Here is a 22,176-nt window from a genome sequence, read left to right as displayed (position 1 = left end):
CTACATCTCTGCCATCTAAGCTCCCCATAAATGCCACAAATCTCCCCTCCGGGTCTCCTACCGTGGTCAAAGGCTGGAAGGGAACACCAGACCGCACCCAAACCAAAGTCCCCCTGGCAAATGCAGAATAAGTGGTGTAAAACAGTTGGCCCCTCCATCTACGCTGTAGTGCCCGCCCCTCAGCCCCTCAGCCTGATCAATGTGCGTTTCCAGTAAAAGGGCCACCTGAATCCCCCTGCGGACTAAATACGCATGCACCTTGTAGCGCTTCCTCGTGGAATTCAGCCCTCGCACATTCCAGGTGATACATTTCAGCTCAAGTCGGGTCGCCATATTGGAGCATGCAACAGCACGAAACCCTTTTCAGCCTAAAGGGCACACTGACAAACCTCTTGAACCCCTTGAACCCAGAACATCCCCAACAAACCCTCATCCCTCCCCTCCCCAGAACAGGCGCTAAACCAAAGTTACCCATCCAAACCCAATCCCAACTAATGGGAGTACTCTGGTAGCTACCAGAGTCTCACAACTAACGTGAGGTAGAGGGGGTGACTCTACACCAAATCACGCTGAACAGCGATCCCACTGCATTTTCAACTACGCTCAGCCTCCAAAATGGAATCCCCCCAGCAGTGCCCCATCCCAGAGGAGCCCCCTTCCAAGCAACCGCCGCCCCCATCCCTCCAACCCAGGAGACAATAGAATTGCCCCCCCGCCATTTGCCTTAGGTCCACAGCCACCGTTATGAGCCTACCCTCTTACTGTACACAGACTGGAGCTAGGAACATTCACTCGTCCAAAAGGCCATCAGCAGTCCTTGGGGTGACATGAGGCACGGGAGCTCTCTTCAGAGCCCTCCGACTCCTCCACTTCCGACCCCCGTTGAGATCCCGAGTCCACCTGCGAAGCAGCAACCGCCACCCCCGATATGGCGGAGACCGCTTGAAGGGCCGCCTGCCGTTCCAATTCAGTCTGCGATGTCGATGATGTCTGGCTATTCGCTGCATGTTTTCTAGCTTGTCGGCTTCTGCGGGGTTTCGGTCGGGTCTCCGCTGTCTTCTCTTTCCCCCTAAAACCATCAGCTCCAGCCCGATACTCCTCTAGCCAGTGCCACGCATCATCCGGCGTGTCAAAGAAGGACATCTTCCCATCAACCATCACTTTCAGATGAGCCGGGAATAGGAGAGAATACTGTATGCCCTCCTCGCGAAGGGCCTTCTTGACCGCCAGAAAGGAAAATCGGCTGTGTTGAACTTCATAGGAGTAGTCAAGGTAAATGGAAACTGAGGCATTGTCCACCCGGTAGGGGCCCGATGCCCGGGCTTTCTGCAGGATAGCATTGCAGTCCTTGAAGTGCAGCAGATGTGCCACTACAGGCCGAGGGGGTCAGCCAAGAACCGGCAGGCGGGCAGGCACACGATGAGCCCTCTCCAACGTGTAGAACTGCGACAAGCCCTCAGGGGCGACCACATCACGCAGCCAGGCCTCCAAATATGAAACCATGCTGTCCCCCTCAACTATTTCGGTCAGACCCACCACTCGTATGTTGTTGCGCCGATTGCGCCCTTCAGCATCTTCGGCTTTTTTCTCTAGCTGCTGCACCCTCCGTAATAAGTCTCCTATCGCCACATCTGTCGCCTTTTGGGCCGGCTCCAGCACTTCGAGGGAGAGTTCCGTGCGCTTGACGCAGTCCGCCAATTACCCATGGTCTGCCCGCAGTAATCCCAGACTTGTCGACACTCTTTCGTGTCCGAAATGGCTTCCAGTATTTGGTCCATCTGTTGTTGCTGCAACCCCAGTGCTGGTGTTCCAGTTGAACCCTGATCCTGGCCCTCCGATGAGGCCTCCGTGGAGTCAGGGGCATCGCCCCAGGTTTCGACCGTGGTTTCCCCATAGTCAATTCCCAGTTCCCGGCACAGAAGACCGTCAATCGGGATTCTGCAGCGGCAATCCCCGGGAGCTCAGGTGTAGGTCCAGGCTGCCCTCTGCTGCCACTCGATGCTGATCGGACTCTGTCAGCACTGGGCACCCCACTGTTCGTTGGTCGTAGGCAGGAATCTCAAGACGCCAGATGCCACCACCCAGAGAGTCCGCACCCCAGACGATGCCCCCAAGACTGGGTCCTTCCGGTCGGGCTGCCTCCCCAACAGTATAGTGCGCCCTCGCAGTAGCCAGGCCAGGTCGGTCTCAGGTCCCGCCGGTCGACGTTCGTATCCCCTCCTCCAATGTGTGGCAAAAGGCTTCCCCGGGGGTGCGGACCAGCTACCTGGCGTCGCGGCCTTCCCTGATTCTGGCCACTCAAACCCGCCCTCTGGTTCTGCCTTTCCTCCGGTTAGGGGGGATGTCCCCAGCACGTCCCTGCCAGGTCCCTCTCACCACCGTTCCTCTCTGGGCTGCCTCACCAATGCTGGAAGTCCTCGACCACAGCAGTCCAATGGAGGTCAGAGCCTAGCACCCCCCACAACCTGTCCCGGGGTGCCAGTACCTCCACCTCCTGTGACGCCGTCAATCCGAGGGCATTCCTCAGTGCGGATGTCTCCCAGGCCGGATGGGGGGGAAGTTTCCAGCAATGCACCACGATGCAATGTCGTCCGCCGCCATTCCCACTCAGGCCGCCCCAGCTACAGCGGTCATCTCTTGCCACTATCCCCCAGCGGGGTCAAAGTCCATGCCATAAAGGGGCCGACGCCGTGTCTATGATCCCCCTTCGGGGGCAGCTACGCTGCTTCCAAGTCGGTCAATCCGTCCTCACATAGGCGACAGCCGCTCCTGCAGCCACACGATCCTCCGCGTCGGCTTCCGCACCGCTCCGCGGGTCCACTGATGTGCCGTTCCTGAGCAGCTAGGGCCCTCTCCCCTTCCAGCGCCGGCAGTGCCAACCGATATGTGGTCCGTCGTGGTCCCGCTTCCGAACGGCGGTCGCCGACACAGCTACACGGCTCTGAACGCTGTCGTGGCCGGCCCGCTCCTCTCCCGCGGCGGCTCCCAATTCACTCGAGGCCGGGGATGAGAGTCGCGGCGTGGGCCCCACTAAGATGGCCGGCACCTTCAGAGAGGGCCGGTACAAATCGTCGGACCGGCGGTATCTGCAAGCTACCTCCCGGTCTCCGGATAGCTCGCGGGGCACTCCACAGTCCTAGGGAGCCCCCCTCAAGCCGCGGACACCACCAGGGTAGCCTTAATAACAGGATAAATCTCGAGGCAAGCGCGGAGCTCTCAGCTCACGCGTCCATGCTCGATGATGTCCAAGCCACGCCCCTCTAGCTTAACTACATAAATAATAAATAAGAGCAAAGCCATCTCTCAAATCTATAACATGAGAGTAGAATTGTAATCCTTCCATCTACAGCAGTAAACATATTGGAACTGAAATACAAATTCAAGATCCACATTTGAGGAGAAGCAGGAGGGGAGTCTGGTTTCCAAGAAATCTAAGTTTAGAAAACATCTCATAGAAAAGCAAAGCAGATACTCATCAGATAAATGCTTATCAGATTCCCTTAATGAAGGAGGAAAACGAATACTTCCCCTCTCATTCACAGAACAAACAGGTCAAGAAGAGAACCGTACTGGGAAATTCACAATGATACCTTTGAAAGTAAGCATTGAGCTCAAATGAAAATCAAACTCCTAATAGTGACCAGTGACTACAGAAACAGAGAGGAGAACTCCAGCCACAAAATCAACAACACTAAAAAGACATATGCCCAAATATTGGAATCCCTAGTCACCCAAAATAGAAAATCGCAACAAAAGAGTGTACGAAAACAGAGGGGTTCAAATACAAAGTGAGACAGCAGAGAAGAATCAAGGTGGTCAACCACAAGAAGAACACAGAGAAGCTATGGGAACTAAAAGATACCTTCAGCTCAATAGTTGGACACATTACCAAACTAGGCTAAAGGGTGTAGTCTTACCGCTAGAGCAACGACTTCGAAGCTTGGGAACTGGGTTTGAGTCTCGTCAGGGACGGTCAACACTCTGTGATTCTGGGCAAATTACTTAATCTCCCGCGCCTAACAAAAACAAGCATTTGCAATGCAATAGGTCTCGCATTTACGAGAGATTAAGCTATTAGCATTGTAAATGACAATGCCTTTTATTTATGTTTTAAAAACCAACACATAAATAACAGCCATTGCCATTTACAATGCCAATAGCTCAAACTCTCACAACTGCGAGACCTATTGCATTGCAAATGCTTGTTAACTTTGTTTCTTGAGATAATGAATACCTAGTATGAGACCCGTGTTTCTTCTCTGCTGGAAGGCCAGGCAGAAATGATCCGTACAATATTACTCTGCCTCTCTTTTGTGAGGCTGTTCTGCAGAGTGTGATTAAAACTCGCTGCTCTCTGCACTGTTATTTGTCAACCACTTGTGGCAAGAAATACATTTTTGCCCTTGCGTGCAATGAGTATTTTTCCTGAATTAAATGTAGTTACCAAGCGATAACCTGGGACCAAGATATAGCTTCCTCCTGGTTATATTTTCAGGGCTCGAAACGGGCTCTTAGAGCCAGAGACAAACAACACTTGGCTTGAACCTCCTAAGTAATTCGTGTAGACAGGTGAATAGGTTTCATAGATGCTGTGTTAAGCATTTTCTTAAGCTTTCATTGTGAAGCAAATGTAAATATAAAAAAAGCATTTGCAATGCAATAGGTCTCGCATTTCCACCAGTTTGAGCTATTGACATAGTAAATGACAATGCCTTTTTATGTTTTCGTTTTTTAAAACATAAATAAAAGGCGTTGTTATTTATGATGCCAATAGCTGACGTGAGCCAAAACTCCTTCTATTGAGCACGCAGCCTTGATGATCTTTGATATTTCCAATATTGACGTATCTCTCCAGTGTCAAATTGGACAAAGTCTTGCGTAACTTTTTTCAGATTTCTTTGAAGAGATTTCTGCCAGGTAAGTCTGCATTGTGTTTTTGGGGAGATAGTAATATGCAGATGTGTTTTAGCGATTGGACGAATTTAAGTCTGGTTTAAATGAAATAGCACAAGTTTCATAACTTATTATTACTTTGAACAGTTGCTGTAAAGAGTTGGTTTTCCAGACTTTTTGCACGTTTAAATTGTTTAGCACTCGGTGAAGCATGACAGAGTGGCCGGAATCTCTTTTTCGATCTGCTTTTCTCAAGCTGGAGACATAATAATAATTTAGTGAGCCAGGTTTTGCAATCTTCCATTCATACCAAAAGCAGATAATACAAATACATGATTCTTGCAAAAATTGCTGTTTGGTCAAGCAGAATTCCAGAAGTAGCTTTGCATGAGATGTGGAGGTTGGGCAAGAAACAATCATTTGCAATGCAATACGTCTCGCATGTACGCACGTTTATGCCATTGGCATTGTAAATGACACTTCCTTTTATTTATGTTTTACAAACCAAAACATAAATAAAAGGCATTGTCATTTACAATGCCAATAGCTGAAACTTGCGTAAACGTGAGACCTATTGCATTGCAAATGCTTGTTTAGGACTTGTGCCCTGCTTCCGGTCGAGTTCGTGCTTTAGAAATATGCAAAAAATAAAAAAGTGCAAAATACCACAATGGAGCCGGAGTTTCCCCGTGCCCATCGTACAACACAAACGCCCGGAGGAGTCACTGCACTGTTAAAAAGTAAAGATAGCGCCATCACATGCTTCACAACGCAAAATAGCAACAAACTGGGCGGCAACGACCCGAGTCGGCGACGTAGTTTACCTGCCTCCCAATAATGTCCCTCTGTCCACAACGAAAGGCAAGAAGGACGAGATAGCTGCCAGCGCTCGGCAGCCAGTGGAGAATGTATCGTACCTTTTTAGTGCCTCTGAACCACAATGCCTGCTTCAGCGCTGCAGCCTTGAGACCCGCCGGCGTCGCCCCTTCTCCAGGCGCCACCAAATAGTCCGCACACTGGGAAAGATGAGTCATCCAACAACCTGGCACACCAGAAGCCAGGGACTTCTTGTGGCCACTGTGCGGTTTAGCTGCGTTTTAGCCATGAGCGCGTAATGGGCGTGAGCAGCGTCGAACCAGCGCAACCAGTTAATCTTCTCCGACCTCAAGAAGACTGCTCACGCACCCCAGTAACCAGCAAGAGAGCATGCCCGGATGTGGCGGCGGGGATAGGGGAGACGCTGCTGTGGAATGCCAAACGTTCCCGAACAGACTACACATAACCAGAGAGACAGGAGATTGGGAACGCGCGCGCGCGGCCGGCTCCGATCGCTTTCCTGAGCGTGCGCGTGCCAGTCTCCTGTCTCCTGGGAAGCAGACCCGGCAACTATAGTATCGCGCCTGGGCGATGCGCATATGGCTTTGCCATATGCATCGCAGGCGCGAGACCTAATGAGTGTCCGTCTGTAACGAAACTGGTGCTCCTGTAAAGCGCTCTGATACCCGGCATCTTTGGGTCAAGTTTGCACTATATAATACTCAAATAAAAAAGAAATCCACATGCAGCACTGATTTACCGAAATAGAATTTCAATTAAGCAGTGTTGGAGAGACCTGCAGGGAAACAACTTAATAGAGCTCTAAAACACAGTACAGAAAGCCCCAATTGTTAGGTCAAAGTGACAGAAAGCATGTGGCTGAAGCACGTCAAAGCACAAGACACAGTTTTCATATTGTAAGTCAAGAAGTCATGACCACACACAACACACAAAAAAGCAATTTCACAGCCGACCTGATATGATGAATCTGTGATGTGATGAAACTGATGAATTATACATGAATGTTGTCCTTTAATACCACTAAATTGGACCTATAAGGACCGAACACAACCAGGTTTGTGTAAAAATGTATGTAAAAAAAACTTTACATGAAAAGCTTGCTATTGCTGTGTTATCATCCCCTACCCCAACACCACAGGATGCAGACATGGAAACCAAGACTTGAGGAGGTACCCCCATATAATTCACAAAATAACGAGTAAGACAGTAGGGTGCATCCCTTCTAGGATGAAGTTGCATTGGTCAACTCAAACAGTCCCGAACTAGGAGAAATATTCAAATACATGGTAGTCTGAACACAAAAAAAAAAAATCAGAAAAGTACTAATCACAAGTGAGAGCAACAAGTACATTCTGGAGACCAATATCCTCAGTTGGATCACCATCAACAAACAGCCAAACCTCACCGAAAAACTAAAAGAAAGAAATACCAGGACACATGAAGACTCTACGAAATGAAAATAGGCCAGTTGGTCAAAACCCTCTAAAGTTAATTAAGGAAAATGAACACTAGAGAGGGGGAGCCAAGCAGGTGGTTACAAAGAAAACATTTGGGAAAACAGCACTTGTTAAACTCTACAAAAACAGAGCAGCTCTCCGCAGCCACAGACCATATTAGTTCCAACGGAAGGGTGCAATGAACTGGAAAATGAAATTAAGTACTTTCGCTCCTTGTCCTAGACACTATAATGATGAGAGGAAGGGTGCCTTATCAATGTATTTCAATTACTGCAATGGCATCTACTTGACAATCAGCCTGGGAAAATTGTTCTGTGCCCTCATGAATACAAAATCAAGAACACTTTAAACAACACGCACTGTGAAAGCAATAGGTCTGGCTTGCATTATAAGCTTTGCGATTGCTTGTTCTCAACAGCCAAGAACCCAGTGCCAAGATGAGAAGCCACCGGGTACAGTGAACAAAGGGCGCACCCAGCAGCATAATGAAAAGGAGCCATTTGTGCGTGCTATGCAGTAGCAAAAGCCAGGTGGCGGATGTGAAGGAACAGAGGCCATGAAACATCAAGATGAGTTACTGGAGAACCAACTGCCTTCCCCCCAGAAATGAATGCCCAAAGTTTCACAATATCCTACCTTTTGCTACCGATTTTTAAGACCGCATATTTGAGATCAGTCTTTCCTGATCGTCAAAGGGCCATGCTGGTGTGGCCACCATTGGAAGGTCCGACACACACGTCAGAGCTGACAAAAGGATCTAAAACTGCCTGCGAAAGTGAGAAGAGAAAATAGTGTCCTATGCATAAAAATGCATGAATGAATGTGCCAAAAAGTGTGAAGCTTGAGGGGTTTTTGAGATGTAAAATAGCCTCTCATTTATTCAAATGGAAACAATGGAAGAGAAAGGATACATGGAAAGGGAATAAGTAAAAGACTTCCTTGAGTGTATGTTTCAACGCAGTGGTTTTAGGGAGCTGAGCAAAAGTCCATTCCCTATGTATTGAAGGCAACAGATCTAGGGATGGCTTCCCCAGAACTTAAAAGAAGGGCACGCCTAACGGAAAACTGAATTGCTTTCCAATCAAAGAGCAGCAGAAAATCCGACATGAGCATCGCGGACACACTGTTAAACAAATGCATCCACAAAGTATAGAAATATTTAGATCCTCACACTTCTGAAAAGTGGTTTTGAGGGAAGAAAATTGGAAGTAATCAAAAGTATATATTCCTAGATAATTATTGCCATTTTATGCAAGGTTTAAAAACCACACACATTTACATAAAAATCATTACATTGGTATCATGGTACACAATTATCAAAATGCACATATGCCTAATTCACCTGTTGTCACACCAATAATCCATAATATATCCATTTATACAGCTCATTGACTGAAACTCAGCTCATTGGCCGTAACTCCTATGTATAAAAGAAAATGACAGGAAGCAAGGGTGAGGCAAAAAATGACATTTAGGTTTGCATTCCCCATGTAAGGATGACACTTAATTCAAGTACCTCAGGATTACAAAAGAATCACCCGACTACCCAAAATGGAAAACCTTAAGTGCATATCAATATCTATCTTACATAAGAGTGGCATATTAAAATGAGCTATCCGCATCTGAGAGGCTGCAATAAAAAACTCATGTTGCACCGACTCAATTCCATGCCCGAAAAGCTGGCATCTATGCGTTTCAGCTGTTCTACTGCACCAATACCTGCTAACTTCTAGAAACAGGAATGTTGACAAGATATATAACATATAAAGCCCCTTATCATCAGATGCAAAAACTTACACAGATAAGGTTGTAGGTTCTTAGCACTGTGCATGATCATTTAAGCTCTTATATAAGGCTTGCAAGATAATGAAATGTAGAACAATTATCTTAGATCACTTCCTTTAAATTCATATCTTTAAATTGAGTGCTCAAATGTACCCAACCATCACATATAACCATTCATTCTTGATTATCGGAATTACAATTCAACTTCACAATGTTCCCTTTACCAGTTCACTCGCGAAACATATTCTGTTATCCCATAGTAAGGTCCAACTGGGTGAAGGCCCTTGTCTGCAACCTCCTGATATTGACTGTGAAGAAAGTCAATCAGGACGAGACCCAAAACAGTAAAACAGCTGCAGTATACCCACTTCATACGGAATAAAGTTCCTTAAGCCTAATATCCACTTCACTATGTGTCCCTTCTGTTTATCAAAAGCAACGGGCGAAGAGGGCATGGCGGAAGACGTATGGGGCTGATTTAAAAGCTGCATACTCTATGTCCGTCAAGCTCTATCATCGGGCTATCTGTCGAGCTCGAGCGGCATTTTATGCCGCAGAATTCCGAAACAGCACTAACCCGTCGAAGGCCATTTTCAAGGCCGTGAAAGATCTCATGGCGAAGCGGACTACCTCTATGATCGTGAGCTCCATCTCCCACTGCGAATCTCTTGCTTCTTATTTCTTGGGAAAAGTCCAAGCAATTTATCGGACATTCCCTAGCATAGGGATCGGTCTGGGGAGTTCCGATGGGACATTTCATCAAACCACCCTGTTCTCATTCCCTCCTCTTACTCTGGAAGGATTTGACAAACTTGCGTTGCAAGTTAAATCTGGATCTCCATCTGATCCAGTAAGACCTGCTCTCTTTCGAGATCAGATCTTTATGGGGCGCCCGGCTGTGCGTGCCCTTGTCAACCTTTCTCTAGAGTCGGGTATAGTTCCAACTAAGTGGAAGCAGGCGGTGGTGTCCCCAATTATCAAAAAACCTTCCTTGGACCCGTCTAAACCCGAAAGTTACCGACCCATCTCGTTGCTACCCTGGCCGGCAAAGATTACAGAGGCCCATGTCAATCTGGCCCTGTCAGAACATCTGGCCCGGACCAATGCCCTCGATCCCACACAAAATGGCTTCCGTGCTGGACACAGACCGGAGACCGCTCTTCTTGTGATGGCGGAATATCTTCGTGCGAGGTTGGATGCTGGTCAAACGGCGGCGCTGATATTGTTGGATCTCAGCGCCGCCTTTGACACGGTATCCCACAGCATCCTCCTGCATCGACTCGAGGAGACTGGGATTGGTGGCCAGGCGTTGCAATGGTTCCGCTCCTTCCTAGACAATCGTTCCTTCTGTGTTTCCATCCCTCCCTTCAAGTCCAGCTTCCAGCCTCTGGCCATGGGGGTTCCGCAGGGGTCCTCGCTGAGTCCCACGCTATTTAATCTCTATGTGAGACCGCTGGCTGATGTCGCCAGGCAGTGGGGCCTTACTTTGGTCTCATATGCCGACGACACACAGCTGGCGGTCACTCTCAGCGGGGACACGGAACAAGATGCCCCCAGGTTTCAGGCTGGACTGAAGGTGGTGGCAAGCTGGTTGACAGGAAATTGTCTCCAGCTTAATGCCACCAAAACGGAGGTAATGATTGTCGGAAGGGGAGTGGAGCTGTGGGGTGACCAATGGTGGCCCCCAGAGCTGGGACCCACTCCGACCCCGGTGTCGGAGGTGAAAAATCTGGGGATTTGGCTGGATGCGGGCCTTACCTTTGCAGGACACACTAAAAAAACAGCAGCCTGTTGTTTCGGTCTGCTGAGAGGCTTAAGACCAGTACTTACATTTTTTGATGCCCCAACCAGACAGCTGGTGATCCAGGCAACTATCATCTCTCGCCTGGATTACGCTAGCTCTCTTCTGGTTGGGGCCAACCAGGCTGAGTTAACTCGCCTGCAACGGGTTCAAAATGCTGCGGCAAGAGCAATCGTCGGCCTGCCCAGATTTTGCCCGGTGGCGAGTGTCCTTCGCTCCCTACATTGGCTTCCAGTGAGGAAGCGTATTCTCTTTAAGGTCCTTTGTTTGACCTTTAAGATCTTGAGAGGTACAGGCCCTGAAATTTTGTCCAGCTGTCTTTCTTTCTATGTACCCACTCGCGCCCTCCGCTCTCAAGGCCAGGCTCTTGTTGTAGTCCCTAGATTTAGGCTCTGCCGCATGGGGGGTCGTTCCTATAGTGTAAAAGCTGCATTAACCTGGAATTCTCTCCCGGTCGAAATCCGTTTGTTAGAGGACCTTATGACCTTTCGGAGAGCAATAAAACCTTTTTTGTTTTAGCTGTCCCTATCATGTCCTATCTTTTCCTGTTGTGTTATGTTTCTCCTTGTCTATGCGCCGGGACGCTCCTTGGCTGGAGTAGCTGTGCGCACAAAAAATTAACATAACATAACATAACATAACATCACATTCCATAAACCAGGTGAACTCTCAATGTATTAAAAAAGGAGGCTATGTATGCCTTCTTGTAATCAATCCCAGTGTATCCTATACTTCATGTTACATCTTCCCCGATCACCCACTAAATTAGATGTAGAATATGTTTTCATCAAACATGTATTTCCAAGAAAGATAGTCATAAAATAATGCACGTACATATTTATGCCTTGTGCAGTCCTCTTTTTCTATGAAAGGGAAAAAAACTGTTACTCCCAGAGAAAATAAACACAAAGTAAGATCCTCCAAACAGGCAGAGAATTAGAGGTGGTGCTTTAGCCTAGTCCTAATCAACATGCACATCACAAATCTGACAGTTATCTTACAAGAGCTATCAGGCCCTGAACCACTACTAGAAGACACACAGATTAGCTGCATTGGCCAAAGGATAGCATGAAAACGAAAACAAAGACAAACGTTATGATTTTTCTGAGAAAAAATAACAACTCCAGTGATTGCCTGTTAAAGATAGTCAGGCCAACAGACAAGTGAACAAACAAAACAAATATAACTGTTTGGGAATGACTTTGGTTCACAGGGAAACCAATTCCATGAAATTGCTATAGAACAATTCACTTGTGCGTTTCATGCTATTACAGCCAATATTAGGATTTAGGTAATAAATTGTGAATAGATTTTCTTAAAGTGTGATGCTACTACGTACTTTTGTCATGTATCAATTGATGTTTAATAAATTAGCACAATCTGTTGGGAACACAATTTTCCTGCGACTGTAGGAAAAAGAGCTGCAAAATCGTATTACATTTTAACAGATTTCAGAATGTTATGTCTTAAGGTCAAGGCTTTAATATTTAGAGAGTCTGTGTCTTTATGAAAATTAGACATGTATCATCAATAGCACATCATTCAAAGCATGCATCAGAAATGGACAGTTAGATGGTGAGAAACCCCAAAATACGACCAGAGTAGAGAAGAAGAGTAAAGAAAAAATGAAAAAACAGTGTGAACGAATCAGTAACTGAGTGTGTCAGTTCTTTTCGATTTATACTAAGTTTCTCCACAAAACAACGGTAGTAATGTCATCCACACCAAGATTCTTCACCAAACAATATTCTATATAGCAAAGACTAAGCATGGTAATAAGGGATGCAACAACCCCCAAGCGATGCAGAATGAATTCAAGTAAAAAGGAGGCCAATATAGTACTCAAAACCATGCGAGTTCCAAATAAGACTGTGACAGGTATTATGGTCCCCCTTTCAACCTGCACACACCCTGTAAGAGGTGTGTAGCATAAACAGCTGTTGCGGAGGCCTCTTAGGAGGGGAGTTGATAAAGAGCGGTTGGGGTCTGACCTGTGGCTGTTGTCTGAGTTCTGCTGAGCCTGTTGTACAGAAGTCCCTCAATACAGCACTTAAATGCAGCTGGCAGCCCTCCATTTTGATGTTTTTGTTAAACTGGTGTAGAGTTCAGTGGGTCAGTGCATGCAACCCACGTGCATAGCCTCAAGTTCAGGTGCAGATGTTTAGTGGTGAGTTGGGGAAAAGCTGAGTGGGAGACTCCAGCCATGGACATTCTTGAGGCAGACTATACTTCTAGATGCCCCGACACTGTACCATGCTGGGAAAATGTATTTTACTTTCAGTTTGACAGATGTTCACACTATTGAAGTAACCATTTAACTCTGCACGTAAGGCTAAGAAATCAGGGCCATATTGGAGTTACTCACATTCTTGTAGTTTACAACAGGAACATGGTACTTTCTCTTACGATATCTTTTAATTATAAATTAACAATTTTTCCTTCATTTAAATTAGGTTGTCCTCATTAATAATACTGTAGTCGTTTTCACTGCCACGGTTTTATTTTTATCATGCTCTAATCTTTAGAAAGATTATATTTAACTATTAACTGTCCTCGTGTAAACTCTTGCAGACAATGTAAACTATTCTAAACCAAAGCACTCCAACACCTCCAGGTCATTTCACAGTATTTATAACTGTAAAATTAAAATAAATATCTTGAGGGCAAGTTCAATTTACATTCTACATAGCTGAGTAGCAGACTTGTCAAGGTTTCAGCTGTCACATTTGGTAAGGACCTTTTTCTGAAAATTTCATTTGGATGTGGGAGCTTGGCAAATTGAGAAATCACGTATCACCTTTCGTGGGATAGAGTTATCACATAAAATCTAAGGTTAGCAAATATGTTTTTTTCTGTGGTTCAGCCTCAGAGTTCTGTATGAGATTCTAGAGGAGAAAACATGTTGCAAACGTAGCCATCCATTTGTACATGCTGTTCCACAAAATCAGACATAGGGCATGAGATGTGTGCTTGGTTTCATATTCATATTTGCTACATATCAAACCTGTTTTATCCAGATAGAAATAGCACAGGTACTTCAAATAAAAAAAATCTTCATAAGAACTGCAATAAATCTCTGGAAAATCACTTAACATTTCTTCCATATAACAAAGCGGTTATCTAAATTATCAAACTGCTTCAGGTGAAGGCTGTCTATGTTAAACACAATACTTACGTTTCATCTGTGAACGCTATCCCAAAATATTCTTTCTCTTTCAGATTGAAATGCGAGGCTACAAGGTCAAGCAGCTCCTTGGCCAAAAGTTTTGGCTAAGAAAAAGAAAAAATATGGAATATAAGTTTTAATGTGCATAGGCAGAATTTGAAAGATTTACAAGATTCACTTTAATAACATCAGCTTGATAGTTATGCTTCGTTCAAGACAGGGATGCATTTATCTCCTCGTGCACAGGGACTAGCAATCAACATTTATTGTTAACAAACAAAGAGCTCAGCAGGAAATCATGTGAGAGATTGGATTACAGACAAGTAAGTCCTAGGTGCAATGAAAATCATTACAACACAATTCAAAACCAATATGTAGCAAACAAAAGTACACGTATTTTATAGCATTATTCTTTTAACCACAAGTGGTCAATGACTGCACTTCACTAGTGCTCCAGTTTTCTCTTTAATTTTATGTTCTAATCTATTCGTTTTCTTGTTGCGAATCATATTCTAAGAAAATGTTCAGACCCACTACTCATTTAATGATCGCTGTGCCAACATGCTTTGACATATTTTAACAGATACGAATGTATTTGTTTTCTTGCAAACCTTGAGTATCATATTCAATGAAAATGTTCAGACCCCCGCTCCTTCAATGATCACTGTGCCAACATGCTTTGACATGTTTTAACAGATACCACGTCAAAATATGGATGAACAATTATGGGTACTCCATTGGATTGGGAAAGAGCTCGAGTGTCACTTTGACGCCCTTGTGACTTATCTTTGGATAGAGAGAAGCATAATTGTGTGCAGATGAACCTTCCTGTGGTTTCCCCTTGACTTGGACTTACCAGATGACTTTGACAGCAATGAAGACCTGCTGCAGGATTGGCCTAGAGAGTGGGAATGAGTTCACATTCTCAAGTTAGAGAAGGACGTGCATGAGGTTTGTGACTTATTTTGATGTCCGCTCCATTGTTCCAGATCGCCTTCAGTTGCGTGAGGGCATACTCATAGAATGACTTCAGGGTTGTGCCCCGAGCACGAACACCAATCGCACACCTGAAGCGGGTTCGGAACCGACATTTGTTTTCAATAGACACAGCATGGTTTGAACCCTGTAGGTTTAGGTAGAGACATCACTGAAAAATATGATGAACTGATGATAAAGGGAGTGGAGTTCAAAGGTGCGGTAAGAAAGGCACTGACGTTGGCGCGAAAAGGAGGCGCTTATATGCAGCGCCTCTCAATCATTTCCAGGGTGGAACGGTCAATGAGATGCCGCACGGGGGCGCCTAGTGGTGTGTGGGAGCACTGCTACGAAATCCTGTGGCTCAGGTATGGCGCCTGGGGAAAGGTGAGAAATCTATGTTAGAAGTATCTTTCAGAAAATCAATATTGGAGAACTGGTTGGCTTGGGGGGTGGTGGCAAGTTGGAAACGGCGTAGTGGCTGGCGAGTTAAGTAGGAGATTGGATACACTGGTAGAGATGAAAGTCAAAAAGTGAGAGATACAGAAGCAGGGCAAGTAAGGGAAGCCTGAAACAGCATGCCAAAGACCCCTTCATTGGAGTGAACTAGAAACAAGTGAATGCTTTGAATGACAGTGGAACTGCACCAAACGAGGGCAAACTCAGATCTTAAAATTATTGATTTCAAACAACAAATCTAAATCCGGTGCATTGCTTGTGAGTTTTTGCTGTGAATTTCGACTTATTTACCAGTAGGTAAAAATGTAGAAACTATTGCCAATGTGTGTTAGAAATCAGAACAGCGCGGGTGCTTTACATTATGTACAAGAAGTAAGTACAAGTGAGTGACTATTGCATCTACTGTTTAAGGCTGCAATAATAAAGACTCATGGTACTTCAAGTTCCTGAGGGAATACCACATAGACTGCCATTGTCACCTTGAGGCAGAGAGGGGTACAGAGTAAGAACTAGGACTCGAGTAAGAACTCTCTAGAATTAAGGTTTTCACATAAAGGCTCAGAGGTCAGGGTCTAGGAAGTGAATGGGAGCTGGATGTAAAATAGGAAAATCAATTTCGTAAATGTGCTGAAACTTCTAATGTGCATATAGGTTACCTTTACAAAACCCAGGGTGGCACATTCGGGCTACGCATATTCGCACAGGGAATATACAACGCTTATGTACATTATTCAAGCAAGCATTTTGGGTACCTTGTGGGGGAGAGCCACCTAGAAAACAAATGTCAGCCCGCCATGTATACCTAATTAGCAGGTATAGAGATGTAGTTGCTACTCCGCATAGCAGGCAGGGGCGAGGCCTGCTAACTTTGCCGAATTTGGAGCACATTGCAGAGCTCATAGCGCCCCACCGAAATATTGCATTAAAGTATTAACTCAATATTGCAGATAACGAGAAAAAAAATTGGGGGGATTTATTTTACTAATAGCCCATTCTGTACAGTATCCATCCAGGTTCGGACTAGCCTATACTGCAATCAGCCAGTGCCAGAAGGGATGGTCTGACAGGTCAGTGTGTGGACCCGTTTTTTGTCTGTTTCTAGGCCTGTTTGATGGTCTGGTGGCCGGTTTTTAGGTTTCGCCTGGCGTTCGCTGCGCAGCAGCGTTTGCGCAGGTGAAATCTTTTGAGAAGCAGTATGGGGCTTTGTCCCGCTTCTCTGTTCCATTGGCTAGCTCCATAAATGGAGGCTAGCCATTGGAAGAGAGATCTGTCCGTCATTGCCGGAGGAGATTCGTGGGCGTTCCAGCGATTTTTTTTGCTCTCCGCCCCTTTGTGAGGTCATTCCGGCGGTGGGCGGATGTTTTTTTTTTCCCTCCGGCATGTTTTGGTCATTTCGAACCGTGTCTCCAAGGAGTGCTGCTCGCTGTCCGGCAAGCAGAGCTCGGCCGAGAGCGACGCCTGGTTTTATAATGCTTCCAGAGGAAACAGATTTTAATTATACCATGTGCAAGAGTGCTTAAACTGTGTAGAATCGGTACCAAACAGGAGGCGCGGGGACATTTTATAGTTCAGGTTTATACAGACCGTCCCTTCTGAAATTAATGGATTTGTTTCGTTATCAATGTATCCCTTTTATGTGTTTACATTTATATCATTTTAAACAATCACCAAAAGGGGAAGTTATGTGTATTAATTGTTATATATGCATACATATACTGATAGGAAAAATCGACTGCAGACAGATCCGCCATGTTCTTTTTTTGTGAATCGCTGCTATTTGCCCAGGCCTTCGGAGGCGAAAAGACAAATGTGTTTTTGTCGGGCTGTGGAAGCCGAACCTTTTTGCCTTCGCAGGCCTGGGAAAGGCAGAAGAAGTGCATCAGATTTTGGCCAGCACCGTAGCTCTGAAAGCACTCAAGGGGTGAGACATGCTCTGGAGGAGGGGAGAGGAGCGCGGGGGAGCTGCACAAACATGCCACCCCCATCTGTCTGTATCTGGCGCTGGGTTTGTAAAAGCCCTCATGTGGGCCAGCAGGTTGGTTTTATCTGGTTACAGAAAAGGGGGAACCGAAGGCAAAATTGGAAACATGATTTTAGAACAGCATTTCTATTACAGTGCTTTCACTGGGCAGTTCATGTACCCGGAGTGCACCTACAGCCCACGTCCATTCAGGAAAAGACTACCTTTGAAAGGCAGAAACAATGGTTTTTCTGAGGTGGAAAAAAATAAAATGTCGCAGTATAAAATTCGTGATGACCTCGTTCATTAGCGTCTGTAGGGCGTCTGAAATGGGCATCCCTTTAAAAAAATTGCGAATGATTATTTTTGCCGCATCCGTAACAGAGATGCCATACTGGCTGACTGCGTGTTTCTCCAAGTAATTCATAAAATGGCTGACAGTACTGTAGACTTATGCACAAGGATCTTGTGCCTCTCTCTCAGCCGCACACAGGCTGCTGAGACTGATCCCACTAGTCCACTTTCTGTGATTGATAAGGTTTTGAAACGCATCATGTTTGGAATATATTTTTACATTTCTAAACAATAAAGAATACACACTGTGAGTAAATTATGTATATAGGAAGCACTCGTGTATTTTAAGCAGTTGTAAATAGTGCCACAGGCTGCCCGGATGCCTCAGAGCTTTGTGTATTTACGCGCCTTGGGAAGGATAACTTTGAACCCTTTCCCTGAGGTAGTCAGCCGTCACTGGGTGCAGTACCTGGAAGGCAAGAGTGCTCTTGTTTATTACCATTGGTGTCCCAGAGCCCTAGGCACTTTTACCCTCCAGTTGCCTAACCAGGTTTCTCCATATATACAATATGTCAACCAGCCAAGGCTTGGTGCAGAATATGGAAGAGGGTGATCCTTAGAAACAGTTTGGCACAGTGATCACACTCAATAATTCCTACAGTCAGACCTATACCCTTTTTAAACAAACATTGGCAAAGCAAAAAGGTCTAACCTATAGACCCTCCCCCCCCCAGGGCTCCCAAGAGCGTGGGAGAGCCCCGGGGAGTGAGAGGAGAGATAGAAGTCCAGCCGCGAGAGCCGCGAGGCTCTCAGAGTAAAGGGAGAGCCCCGCAGCCAGTGAAGGGAGTCGCCGCCTCGAGGAGCAGCGCGGGGACGACGAGGAGCCCCCGCCAAAGCAGCCCGGTGAGTGTGGGCGTCTGGGGGGCTCAGCAGTGGTTCTAGAGTGGCCCCGGAGGGCAGAGGGCCGCTCCATCGTTCCGCCACAGCATCCTGTGGCATTATTGTTTTAGAGCCCGTGAGAGGCGGGACTCCAACGCTCCAGGCATTCCTTAAAGTTGCGAGCCGCGTTGCTCTCTGCCCTCGCAGGTGCCCTCAGCTCTGAATCCTCTGCCATCTGATCTCACCCCGGGCCCTCACTCACTTCTTACCCCTGTACTCTCAGCTCTTACCCCTCTGCCCTCAGCTCTTACCCCTCTGCCCTCAGCTCTTTCTAGGCCCTCACTTCTGGCACCTGTGCCCTCTGACCTCAACCCAGGCCTCCAGCCCTCACCACGCTGCCCTCTGCCCTTACCTGTGCCCTCACTGACTCCTGTACCCTCAGCTCTTACCCTTGTGCCCGCAACTCTTACTCCTGTGCCCTCAGCTCTTACCTGTGCCCTCAGCTCTTACCTGTGCCCTCAGCTCTTACCCCTATGCCCTCAGCTCTTACCCCTTTGCCCTCAGCTCTTACCCCTTTGCCCTCAGCTCTTACCCGTGCCCTCAGCTCTTACCTGTGCCCTCAGCTCTTACCCCTGTGCCCTCAGCTCTTACCTGTGCCCTCAGCTCTTACCTGTGCCCTCAGCTCTTACCCCTCTGCCCTCAGCTCTTACCCTGCCCTGTGCCCTCAGCTCTTCCTAGGCCCTCGCTTCTGACTCCTGTGCCGTCAGCTCTTACCTGTGCCCTCAGCTCTTACCCCTGTGCCCTCAGCTCTTACCCCTGTGCCCTCAGCTCTCACCCCTCTGCCCTCAGCTCTTACCCCTGTGCCCTCACCCGTGCCCTCAGCTCTGACACCTGTGCCCTGTGACCCTCGCCGGGGACCATGGCCAGCGCGGCGGGGGAGATCGTGGCCTTCCTGCTGGCCCTGTCGGGCTGGGTGCTGGTCTGCCCACCGACTACTGGAAGGTGTCGAGCATCGACGGCACGGTCATCACCACAGCCACCTTCTGCTCCAACTTGTGGAAGACCTGCATCACCGACTCCACCAGCATCTCCAACTGCAAGGACTTCCCGTCCATGCTGGCCCTGGAGGGTGCGTCCCGACAGGGGTGCGGGGGGGCTGTGTGTGTGTCTGTGTATGTGTGTGTGGCTCTGTGTGTGTGTGTGTGTGTGTGTGTGGCTCTGCGTGTGGCTCTGTAGGTATGTATGTGTGTGGGACTGTGTGGGTCTGTGTTTTTGTGTGTGGCATTTGCGAGAGATTAAGCTATTGGCATTGTAAATGACAGGGCCATTTATTTATCTGTTTTTAAAACCAACACATAAATAAAAATGTTGTCATTTACAATGCCAGTAGCTCTAACTTTTTCAAAGGCGAGACCGTTGCATTGTAAATGCTTGTTAATGTTGAGTTCCTTGATGTTAACACAAACATTGCCTGGAGCACGTACGAATGCATGCAGTCTCCCATACCTTGCAAAACACCTACAGAGCATCTTTCCAAGTTCAAAACTGCCCTGATTTGAAAATGTAGCCCAGTGTTAGTTATCTAATTCACTAATGGCTGGCACTTTTATTTTGCTACCCGGCCTATTATCTGTCCTAGACTGACTATGATTATATCCACTTTGGGTGCAACAATAATTGTACAACAATGGCTCCTGCAGTACACGAGTTTTACGGTAGGGGGCGAGCTGCCAACAAGCAGTCAGCATTACCTTTGTCTGCGCAGGGGCGTCCCTCTTGCCTGGTCTTGACATCCCTGCATTTGTGGTTCTCACGTAGGAATGCTGCCCTTTGAGAATTAGGAATGCCATCCCACGTGGAAGTCCACACTCCCACTCAGGCACTTACATGTAACATGTCACACCTTCACACACATATCCCCTCAAGGCAGGAGCTCTGAGTGAAATGGGACATATGCAATTTGATCCTACCCTCACTTGCACACTCACAAGGGAAGGCTGCAAATCTGATCCAAAGCGTTTAGTGGGGAGTAAACAGGAGTGGATGGCATCAGCCTAACCCTCCCACCCCACAGCCCTGCTGCAGGGTTCATGCATTTCCCTACACACTTTATTGTAGGCGTTTCTTGGCCGCCTGCTGTCAAACCTGACTGACAGTAATTATTGTATGAGGCCCGCGGCTATGGAGCCTCAGATCGCTTCTTGCCACGAGATGTCACATACAATTCTGAAGGATTCAGAGAAAGGCCTGCATGTGACCTGACTGTTCCCAGTTTAGCAGGCACCGCCCCATCCTTTGCTGCAAGCAATCCGTAAAAACACAACATACAAGGCAGCCGCGGCATGCAAAGAAGCCCGACTCTGAGGAGGGGAGTCATGGAAATCTGAACATCTGTAATGTATGATCAGACAGCTAATGTACATGGAGCCACATTAAAGACGTACTGCAACCACACACTGCTTAGCAAACACTAGCCCGTTTACAGTGCTTAATTTGAGCCTGTGGTTTCCGGTGCTCGGCATCTGAACTTAATTGTCAACACTGGCTCTTATGACAGTCTGCAATGTTTATCTAAATTAGAGATTAACACAACAATAGTTGTTTACTATTTCAATGAACATTCGAAGTGACTTATATCTGCTGTACAGGCCATTATTGTAGCTTTGGGGTCTGGAATAGTCTGAAATGTCATACTTGTAGGGTGTGCTAATTAATAGTTGTTTTGATTCGGTCACTCGCGGCACGTATAGGGGAAATGAAAGATGCAAGCTGCAGTGGCCGCGTGACGAGGGCCCGAGAACTTATTTATTTATTTATTTTACAAATTAAGCTCTGCCATTAAACCATTTTGCATGAATTCGAGGAGAATTTTTAACATGAGATGTACTGATCAGGTCATGTTTGAGAGTGAGCAGCATTTCAGGTAGATTTTTTACATAAGCAGGTCTGTTTGGGTATTTTGAGCACAAAACTGCGAATCCAAACATGAACGCCAATATTTTGAACCTTTAACGTAGAAAATCAACTAACATTTCAGGTAGATTTTTTAGTCACGCGGGCCATTTGGGTAACTTTTTAGCACAAAACTACAAATCCGAACGTGAACGGAAGTGTTTTGACCGCCAACAATTTTTACCCGGACCATTCAGGTAATTTTTTGAGTTCAAGATGCCTTTTGCATAATTACAAGTAATTTTGTGGTAATTTCGCCCAGGATTAGCAAACACTACCGAAACACCACAGTCTGACCGGTAGACAACAGGCCTTGGTAAATTTGTTATCGAGAATGATTGATTTCTTGTTGGATGCTCCGCTTTCTTGTCGATCCTTTGTGGGAGGTTGAACTGTAAGGGAGTGGGACAGAATGTGACAATTTCTGGGATTATTTTTAAAACGTAATTTCTCTATTTGTGTTATCTCACCTAAACAAAAAGGCGATTACTAACGACTAACGTCTACCAGGCTACCAGAGTGTAAGCTGCAAAACATAGTCAGGTCTAACACCAATCAAAAATACCAAATTTTATCTTAAACTCTGGGAGAGGGGGCGGGGGGGGGGGGGATCATTCCCAGAGAGAAAACAATATTTTCTCTGACCTGAACACTCATCCAATGACACTTCCCACTGTTCTGAGCATCGATTCTATACAAGTCCTCTGTGCCGTTTCAT

The 22,176-nt window shown here is 46.5% G+C and overlaps 1 protein-coding gene across 7 annotated transcripts in view; it reads right to left on the bottom strand.

The window, feature by feature from the left end:
- FRMD4A (FERM domain containing 4A) overlaps nt 1–22,176 on the bottom strand; it is an 853,273-nt gene that overhangs the window by 306,145 nt on the left and 524,952 nt on the right. For all 7 annotated transcript variants that reach the window (XM_078674208.1, XM_078674207.1, XM_078674206.1 and 4 more), the window contains exon 3: nt 13,949–14,043. In XM_078674208.1, the coding sequence (XP_078530334.1) occupies nt 13,949–14,043 (95 nt within the window). The remainder of the gene's footprint in view (nt 1–13,948; nt 14,044–22,176) is intronic.

Source organism: Lissotriton helveticus, chromosome 1_1 (assembly GCF_964261635.1).
Source record: "Lissotriton helveticus chromosome 1_1, aLisHel1.1, whole genome shotgun sequence".
Lineage (NCBI taxonomy): Eukaryota > Metazoa > Chordata > Amphibia > Caudata > Salamandridae > Lissotriton > Lissotriton helveticus.
This window is presented reverse-complemented; position numbering and strand designations above follow the sequence as displayed.